At 47.3% G+C, this 10,273-nt stretch overlaps 1 protein-coding gene across 1 annotated transcript; it reads left to right on the forward strand.

The window, feature by feature from the left end:
* The first annotated feature begins 242 nt into the window (after positions 1 to 242).
* LOC143975649 (gamma-crystallin-3-like) lies at positions 243 to 9,706 on the forward strand. The gene is made up of 3 exons (XM_077478139.1): positions 243 to 347; positions 649 to 891; positions 9,368 to 9,706. Exons 1-3 carry the CDS (start codon positions 339 to 341, stop codon positions 9,641 to 9,643), a joined length of 528 nt encoding a protein of 175 aa, XP_077334265.1. The 5' UTR covers positions 243 to 338; the 3' UTR covers positions 9,644 to 9,706.
* The last annotated feature ends 567 nt before the right edge of the window (positions 9,707 to 10,273 follow it).

Below are 10,273 nucleotides of genomic sequence, written 5' to 3' on the forward strand. Positions count from 1 at the left end.
ATAAGAGGGTCAGAAAATGTGTAAATCACAGATTCCCCTGATTTGATCATTGTAAGCCTTGAAGTCTACAGTAGACATGAGTTCAATGGTATAGTGATAGTACTCACACATAAAAAGAGGCCCCTTCTCATGACAGATAACACTAACACAAGCAAAAACTAACACACAATAGGTGTAAAGAATCACATACACAAAAAAGACATAGTAATGGGAAAATCCACCCTTTGTGCATACTGTGCATGGTGTCAGCAGGTGAGGGTGTAAGCAGTTGTGGATGTATATAAGCCTGTGCTCTTGATGTCAGCCTCATTACAGCATTGGAGTACACATCCAGCAACATGGGAAAGGTAAGAACCTACTAATACTGCTATAAGAAATATGATTACCCACTATTGTGTCACTGGCTTTTTTATTTTAGTGACACTATATGTTAAGGCTAATAGTAATAAAAAAAAAAAAAAAAAAAACGTTGTGGTCTCTTACGAAAGCAGTTGCAGGTAAGTATTTTAAAGAAGGAATACAAAAAACAAAACAAAAGAAATCCAAAATGCTAAGTATTCTAAAAAGTAAAAATGGTAAAACATTCTGTGAGTTGCTAATAATTTCCACTGTGAATTTACCATTGTATTTTCCATTTCTGTTTTCCAGATCATCTTCTACGAGGACAAAAACTTCCAGGGTCGCTCTTACGAGTGTAACTCTGAATGTCCCGACCTGTCCTCATACTTCAGACGCTGCAACTCCATCCGTGTGGAGAGTGGGAACTGGATCCTGTATGAGCTCCCCAACTACAGAGGACACCAGTACTTCCTCCATAGAGGAGACTATCCTGACTTCCAGCAATGGATGGGCTACAATGACTCCATTAAATCTGTGCGTCTGAGCCCCCAGGTAACACTTTTGTACTCTTTATTAAATCATTTTGCTTTTTCCATTTTTATTTTTTTGCTGCAAAGAATATTATCAATGTGGGTTAAAAAATACCCACAAAAAAAAAAAAAAAAATTGGTTGCCATCATTTGTTTAATATACAAAAAAGCTGCTACACTCACCCTATCCCCAGAGCTGCCCCCTGCAGAATCACTTGTTCACCAATCGAACACCATTCCTCTTCTAGGTTGAATGCCACTCAAGTTTATTCAATCCACTTCCTGTAAACTCAGACTGCCAAGCGCTCTCCCCTTCCCTGGGTTCAAAGGGGAATTCTGTAGACAGCAGCTGAGCCCCCTGCAACATTAAGGATCTGCCAACCACCAGAGATCAGGCAGAAGTAAGGGAGGGGGTGGTCCAATCCTTTTGCCCTGTACACACGTTTGGACAGTCCAACAAGACTGTGTAATTTTGTTTGAAGGTTTTTGGCTCCAATTTGTCTTGCATATACACAGTCACACAAATGTTGGCCAACAATTACGAACGTAGTGATGTACAAGACGTATGGTGAGCCGATAAAAAGAAAGTTCAATAGTTATGTAATATCGCCATTACGAACGCTAGTTTTACAAGTCCGAGCGCTTCTGACTCGTACTTGATTCTGAGCATGCATGAACTTTTGTGCGAAGGACTTGATCGGAAAGTCCGACAACAATGTTTTGTTGGTGGAAAATTTGAGAACCTGCTAGCCAACATTTGTTGGTGGAAAGTCTGACAACAAATGTTCAATGGAGCGTACACATGGTCGGACTTTCAGCCAACAAGATCACATTCAACATTTCAAATCGTGTGAACACGGTTATTAGAGTTGGGTCTTAAAGTGGTTGTAAACCCTTACAAACCACTTTGACCTACAGGTAAGCCTAGAATAAGGCTTACTGCATAGTAGTCCATTATACTTTACCTTTGCAGGGAATCAAAGAGGAAGTAAACCCATCAGGGTTTACTTCCTCTTTAATATTTAAAAATCTCAACAGTTGTTAAGAAAGTTCTGTCTTTAAATAATTGTCACCAGAACAAGTTTCCCCATTAAAAGTTTTGTTCTTGCTCTGGTGACAACTCAAAGTTTTTTGTAATTTCCCTCACGTTTAATCTTGGTAACATCGGCCACCATGATAAATAAAGTAAATCTCCCTGATGGGGGCAAAGACAAAAATAAAAACCTGACCGAATGTGGTGTGAGGGAGGGTATGGGCTTTTATCTGGTATGTCTTTGAGCTGAAAGATGTCCCAATCACCTAAAGTCTATCTCTAATAGTGATGGACGAACTTCCGACGGGACGTTTCGCGAACGCGAAATGCGAACGGACCCAAACGTTCGCGAAACCGACCGTTCGCCGCGGGCCCCATTGACTTCAATGGGAGGCGAACTTTGCAAACCTTCATGTCGAATTTGCGGCCACGTGGTAATTATTAGGGGGTAAAACGTAGTCCCACCATCTGGACAATGACATAATACATGTATGAGGTGAATTTGGGATCGATAACTACAAGCATTTTTATTTTATTTGGGAAATTGTTCTAACAATTCAGGACTATGGAGCTAATGAAGGCAATGGAGGAGAGGGAAGGTCAGGGACCAGGGTAGGCAAAGAAGAGGGTGCAGGAGATGATCACCAGCAGCGTGACATACCGGAATGACACATGCACCGTGATAGAGGCATCTGACAGCAGCACCGTAATACAGAGCACTGACAGCAGCACCGTGACATACAGCGCTGACAGCAGCACCGTGACATACAGCGCTGACAGCAGCACCGTGACATACAGCGCTGACAGCAGCACCGTGACATACAGCGCTGACAGCAGCACCGTGACATACAGCGCTGACAGCAGCACCGTGACATACAGCGCTGACAGCAGCACCGTGACATACAGCGCTGACAGCAGCACCGTGACATACAGCGCTGACAGCAGCACCGTGACATACAGCGCTGACAGCAGCACCGTGACATACAGCGCTGACAGCAGCACCGTGACATACAGCGCTGACAGCAGCACCGTGACATACAGCACTGACAGCAGCACCGTAAGCAGCCCCAGGAGGAAGTCAGCACAGCACAGGGATGGTGTGATCCCCTCATAATAAGAACCCCCAGGAGGAAGTCAGCACAGCACAGGGATAGTGTGATCCCTTCATAATAAGAACCCCCAGGAGGAAGTCAGCACAGCACAGGGATATCATAAGCAGCCCCAGTAGAAATATGACACCGCTCAACCTCTTCAAAGAGGAGGGTAGGGGCATATAGTACGGTGTGCTTTTTTGGGTCAAGGAAGTGAGCCAAATGAATTAAGAAGGTCTGTGTGCTTGATTAAAAAAATAGTTTATAGACATATACATGGTCTACTGGTCACATGTGTTGAATTCCTCCGAGATCCATGCCTCATTCATTTTTAGAAATGTGAGGTAGTTAACACTGTGGTGAGCTAGGCGAGTACGCTTATCGGTCACAATCCCCCCTGCTGCGCTGAACGTCCTTTCGGACAGGACACTGGATGAGGGGCAAGCCAACAGTTCGATTGCAAATTGGGCAAGCTCTGGCCAGAGGTCAAGCCTGCCCACCCAGTAGTCTAGGGGTTCATCACTCCTCAGAGCGTCCACATCGGCCGTTAACCCAATGTAGTCGGACACCTGACGGTCTAGGCGTTCCCTGATGCTGGATCCGGATGACACCTGTCGATGGGTCGGCTGAAAGAATGACCTCATATCCGAAGTCACCAACACATCTTCAAACCGGCCTCTTCTTGCAGGCGCTGTTGGATTGGTACCCGCAAATCCTTCTCTGGGAGTGGGAATTGCTCCTCTGCCAGCGCACGCAAAAGCAGAATGCAGCATTTCTCGAAGCAAGGCCTGGAAGTGCTGCATTCTGACAGCCCTCTGCGACGGCGGTAACATTTCCGCCATTTTGTGTTTGTACCGGGGGTCTAAGTACGTTGCCACCCAGTACTGGTCCTTGACCCTCATGCTTTTTATACGGGGGTCCCTATTAAAACACTGGAGCATGAAGGCCCCCATTTGCACTAAAGTGGAAGCGGTGTGGTGGCCTGGCTCCTGCTCATCATCCAGGATAATGTCGTCCTCTTCATTCTCCTCTCCCCATCCTCGCACAACAGGGATCCCAGAAAGGTTTAAAGCATGCTCTTCTTGCTCCTGCTCATCCGCCCCGGCACCATCCTCCTCTGACTCCTCATCAGACTCCTGTTGTTGACTTGTCTCAGATAGAGTAGCCCCCCCTGGGAATTCATCCAGCATTGCGACTTCCTCATCTTCCCGCTCCTGCTCCTCCACAGCCTGATCAATGACACGACGCAATGCACGCTCCAGAAAGAAGGCATAAGGTACCATGTCACTGATGGCGCCATGGCTGCGACTGACCAGTTTGGTGATCTCCTCAAATGGCCGCAGAAGTCTGCATGTGTCGCGCATGAGCAGCCACTGGCGCGGTGAAAAAAAACCCAGCTCCCCAGAACCGTTTCTTTCGCAGAGTTCATACAGGTAGACGTTAACTGCACGTTTCTGCTGGAGCAGCCTATCAAGCATATAGAAGGTTGAGTTCCATCGCGTCGGGCAATCGCAAATAAGACGTCTGACCGGCAGATGGTGTCGCCGCTGAATGTCAGCAAGGCGAGCCATGGCCGTGTAAGATCTTCTGAAATGGGCCGAGATTTTCCTTGCCTGCCGCAAGATGTCCTGGACCCCAGGGTATTTGACAAGGAATCGCTGCACGACCAAGTTTAAGACGTGTGCCATGCACGGCACGTGCGTGATTTTGCCCTGTTTCAATGCGCTAAGCAGATTGGCACCGTTGTCACACACCACTTTACCAACTGTCAAATTGAGCGGTGTTAGCCACTCATCTGCCTGTGAACGCAAAGCTGAAAGGAGTGCCGGGCCAGTGTGGCTCTTTGCTTCCAGGCACAACAGACGCAGCACGGCATGGCAACGTCTCACCTGGCATGTGGAATAGGTTCTGGGGAGCTTGGGCGGTGCAGTGGAAGAGACGCTAGCAGCGGAAAAGGAGGAGGCAGCTGAGGAGGAGAGGGAGGAGGATGGAGTAGGAGGAGGAGAAGAAGAGTCAGGCCTGCATGCAATCCGTGGCGGTAAAACCAAATCTACACGGGTGCCACGGGTTACATGCTTGACGGCCGTCAGAAGGTTCACCCAGTGGGCAGTAAAACTGATATACCTTCCCTGCCCGTGTTTGCTAGACCACGTGTCTGTGGTCAGATGTATCTTGGCACCGACACTGTGTGCCAGAGATACATTCACTTGCCGCTGAACATGGCCATATAGCTCTGGGATGCCCTTCTCTGAGAAATACTTCCTTCCTGGGACCTTCCATTGTGGTGTTCCAATGGCCACAAATTTGCGAAAGGCCTCCGAGTCCACCAGTTTATATGGCAGTAGTTGGCGGGCTATGAGTTCTGACAAGCCAGCCGCCAACCGTTGGGCAAGAGGGTTATCCGGCATCATCATTTTTTTACGCTCAAACATTAGGCCCACGGAAGCCTGCCTTTTTGCAGAAAAATGTGAGCTTGGCGTGATGGAAGGTGGAGTGGAGGACAATTGTGAGGAGAGAGGAGAAGGAGAAGTAGAAGACGAGGCTGGACGGTGAGAGCCTGCAGTGTGGCTTTGTGTGTTCCGTTGCTCCCACTGGGCTCGGTGATGGCTGCTCATGTGCCTTCTTAAGGCGGTCGTCCCTAGGTGAGTATTGGGCTTACCGCGACTAACGCGTTGACTGCAAAGATTGCAGATGGCAACGCTATTGTCAGCAGCGGACACGTTAAAAAAAGCCCACACTGCGGAGCCATGTGCCGGTGTCCTGGGAGCGCCAGATGTGACCGTACATGGTCGATGACTCGCTCCTGATACATTTGCAGTCTGCTTTGTCCCTGCTGTGCAATGTAAGTCATTGCTGCTTCTCCTCCCTATCTGCTGGTCCATATCTCCCTCTGAACTCCCCTCCTCTTCCTCTCTTGTGGGCACCCACGTGACATCACTAGACACGTCATCATCAACGTCACCTTCCCCACCGCTATAAGTAGAGATCTCGGAGTAGGCAGCAACACCGGGGACCAACCTCCTCCTTGGGCTGATCTGGGTACTGGCGTCAGACTGCTGAGTAGCGCTTGTTGCTACCTCCTCTTCCTGATCCAATACCAAGAGTGGCTGCGCATCAGAAATGTCCTCTTGATATGGATCGGAAAATAATTCCAGTGACTCAAGCGGAAGGTATGTGGTGGTGGTGGTGGTGGTCGTGTTGTTGGTGGTAGTGTCTTTGGGGGTGCACATAGCAGAGAGTGAAGAAGAGGGTGCAGATCGAGAGGATGAGGAGGGTGCAGAAGAGTAAGGCTGAGCGAGCCACTCAACCAAGTCTGGTGCATCCTTTAAAGTAATTGAACGCACCTTCTGCAACTTCCCACTTTGGCTCAAGCCTGTTGCTCCTGCCCTACCCCTACCACCCCTGCGGAAGGGCCTGCCTCTTCCTCTGCATGTCATTTTTTAAATGACCCTGTGACAAAACTCTTAGTCCCTATACCGCTGAAGGACTGCTGCAGTATAGGTGAGCGGTCAGCAGTGGTGCACGTCAACCCTATCTATTGTGGACCTATAGCGGTCCTTACAGAACAGCAGACTGTACCGCACTCAAGCCTATGTACCGTAGCACCCTATACCAAGTTACCAGTCCTTATAAGAACTTTTGTGGACCAAGCAGGTTGTGTATTAGTGTTTAGCAGACTGTACGTCAGTCCCTATACCGCTGAAGGACTGCTGCAGTATAGGGCAGCGGTCAGCAGTGGTGCACGTCAACCCTATCTATTGTGGACCGATAGCGGTCCTTACAGAACAGCAGACTGTACCGCACTCAAGCCTATGTACCGTAGCACCCTATACCAAGTTACCAGTCCTTATAAGAACTTTTGTGGACCAAGCAGGTTGTGTATTAGTGTTTAGCAGACTGTACGTCAGTCCCTATACCGCTGAAGGACTGCTGCAGTATAGGGCAGCGGTCAGCAGTGGTGCACGTCAACCCTATCTATTGTGGACCGATAGCGGTCCTTACAGAACAGCAGACTGTACCGCACTCAAGCCTATGTACCGTAGCACCCTATACCAAGTTACCAGTCCTTATAAGAACTTTTGTGGACCAAGCAGGTTGTGTATTAGTGTTTAGCAGACTGTACGTCAGTCCCTATACCGCTGAAGGACTGCTGCAGTATAGGGCAGCGGTCAGCAGTGGTGCACGTCAACCCTATCTATTGTGGACCGATAGCGGTCCTTACAGAACAGCAGACTGTACCGCACTCAAGCCTATGTACCGTAGCACCCTATACCAAGTTACCAGTCCTTATAAGAACTTTTGTGGACCAAGCAGGTTGTGTATTAGTGTTTAGCAGACTGTACGTCAGTCCCTATACCGCTGAAGGACTGCTGCAGTATAGGGCAGCGGTCAGCAGTGGTGCACGTCAACCCTATCTATTGTGGACCGATAGCGGTCCTTACAGAACAGCAGACTGTACCGCACTCAAGCCTATGTACCGTAGCACCCTATACCAAGTTACCAGTCCTTATAAGAACTTTTGTGGACCAAGCAGGTTGTGTATTAGTGTTTAGCAGACTGTACGTCAGTCCCTATACCGCTGAAGGACTGCTGCAGTATAGGGCAGCGGTCAGCAGTGGTGCACGTCAACCCTATCTATTGTGGACCGATAGCGGTCCTTACAGAACAGCAGACTGTACCGCACTCAAGCCTATGTACCGTAGCACCCTATACCAAGTTACCAGTCCTTATAAGAACTTTTGTGGACCAAGCAGGTTGTGTATTAGTGTTTAGCAGACTGTACGTCAGTCCCTATACCGCTGAAGGACTGCTGCAGTATAGGGCAGCGGTCAGCAGTGGTGCACGTCAACCCTATCTATTGTGGACCGATAGCGGTCCTTACAGAACAGCAGACTGTACCGCACTCAAGCCTATGTACCGTAGCACCCTATACCAAGTTACCAGTCCTTATAAGAACTTTTGTGGACCAAGCAGGTTGTGTATTAGTGTTTAGCAGACTGTACGTCAGTCCCTATACCGCTGAAGGACTGCTGCAGTATAGGGCAGCGGTCAGCAGTGGTGCACGTCAACCCTATCTATTGTGGACCGATAGCGGTCCTTACAGAACAGCAGACTGTACCGCACTCAAGCCTATGTACCGTAGCACCCTATACCAAGTTACCAGTCCTTATAAGAACTTTTGTGGAACAAGTGAGTTGTGAATGTTTAGCAGACTGCAGCAGAAGGGCAGCAGTCAAGTATAATATCCTTTCTATATTTGGAAGAAAGAATATTATACATGTACAAGCCTATTACTGTACCACTGATACCAGTCCTGAAAAGAACCTTTGTGGAACTAATAATAACAGCAAGTCTTTAAAATTACCCTCACTGCCTGACAACACTGCTTCCTTCCTGTCCCTATACAAATTGGCAAAAAAAGAGAACGATTAGTGGTTACTGGAACAGCTCTTTTGTGGACCTTGATAGTAACAGCTAATGATGATGATGATGATGATGATGATGAAAGACTAATCTGGCTGTCCCTGTAGCATACACCGTCCTTTCCCTTTCTCTAAACTAACAAAAGACACTCAGGCTGCTGCAAGAATCAGCAGCACAGCAAACCTATCAACACCTAACACCTATACCAGTCCTGAAAAGAACTTTTGTGTACCAAATAGCTAGTGGTTTATCTCTCCCTACTCCACACAGGAACCTGTCCCTATCTTAACAGAAGAAAGAATGTAAAATGGCCACCGGATCGGGTGTATTTATAGGTTAGGGTGAATGTACAAGTGTCCATGTGCTGTCATGTCTCAATTGGCTGTCCTGTATCACATGATAAACGTGTCACCAAAGGTTAAAGTTCTTGTATACATTAAACACGTAAGTCCGCCGCGGCGAACGACGGAAAAAGGCGTTCGAACGTGCGGACCGCGAATGTCGGAAATTCGCCGCGAAACGACCGCCGGGCGAACCGTTCGGCCATCACTAATCTCTAACAAGGGCAGTCTCTCCTGTGAGATTAACTTTTTGGATCCTATCTCTATAGTGCATTCTTGTTTTGTTCCAATGGAGACTCTTGAAGGGTGGTGCCACCAAAATATTGACTCCAATTAAATTTTACTTTAGAACACATGGATAATGTACTTTAGAGAGTGCATGAGGTATGTTAAAGTCACAGCAGAATTTTGGCTCTTATGGTAGGACCAGAAATGGAAAGAGATGTTTGTTTTGCATCCAAGGACATGGGAAGACATTGAATTCCTTCCTCCAAAACAATCCAAAACTCTACAAAAATGATTGGCTTAGTGTTAAATTTATGTCCACTTGTCGTTCATTGGTAATACTTTTGTGTTATTATGGTGTAACTTATTTTAATATTTTAACAGCACCAAGATTCCTTCAGAATCAGGATCTACGAGAGAGAAGACTTCAGAGGTCAGATGATGGAGTTCACCGAGGATTGCTCTCATGTCTTTGAGAGATTCCGCTTCCATGACATCCACTCTGTCCATGTCCAAGATGGCTACTGGATGTTCTATGAGGAGCCAAACTACAAGGGACGTCAGTATTACCTGAGACCTGGAGAGTACAGAAGATACACCGACTGGGGGGCCACAAGTCCCAGAATTGGGTCCTTTAGACGTCTCCACCACTCTTACTAAATTGACAGAATCCTAATATTTTTTTTTTCACTATAAATAATTAATAAAATTCTTAAAAAGGAATTGCAGTTAATATTTTTTTTATATAATTAGTCATACTTAAAGTAGATCTTAATCCAATCTTTAAATCTCATATCCTGTTTAACATGTTAAAATAAATGTAGCCACTATAAGTTTAACACTTTCTTCGGGAAGGCCTGGCTCCTTGCTTATCCATACAGCAATGAAAGTTTTGAAATTGTATTTCTGCAGGGTGGAGAATACAAGCAGCCTTGTTGATACAGATTTCTCAGGCATGGTTCACCATTGTCACTATCAGGAAGCCAGTTCAGGGCAATGATATGCAGCCTATTATGACAGTTGATGGTAAGAACACCCATGCAGATCCCATGTTGTCCATATTTTGGGGACAACTCCTAACCATGTACAGGCATGTACTGGCCATCGGGAGTTTCCCGGTGGGTCGATGGCTCAGTGGGCCGGTTTCAGTGACAGGCTGTCGCCTAGGGCGCACTGCTGCCTTGCCTAGCTGGGAGGGTGCAGGCCGGCCCAGATGGATCAGTTTGCCAGGCTGGGCAGTCAGCGTGGCTACGCTGGACTAGTGCTGAGTGACTCTAAAGGGCATGGAAT

This window comes from Lithobates pipiens, unplaced genomic scaffold, assembly GCF_037356315.1.
Source record: "Lithobates pipiens isolate NorthernLeopardFrog02 unplaced genomic scaffold, aLitPip1_a1.2 Scaffold_13, whole genome shotgun sequence".
NCBI lineage: Eukaryota > Metazoa > Chordata > Amphibia > Anura > Ranidae > Lithobates > Lithobates pipiens.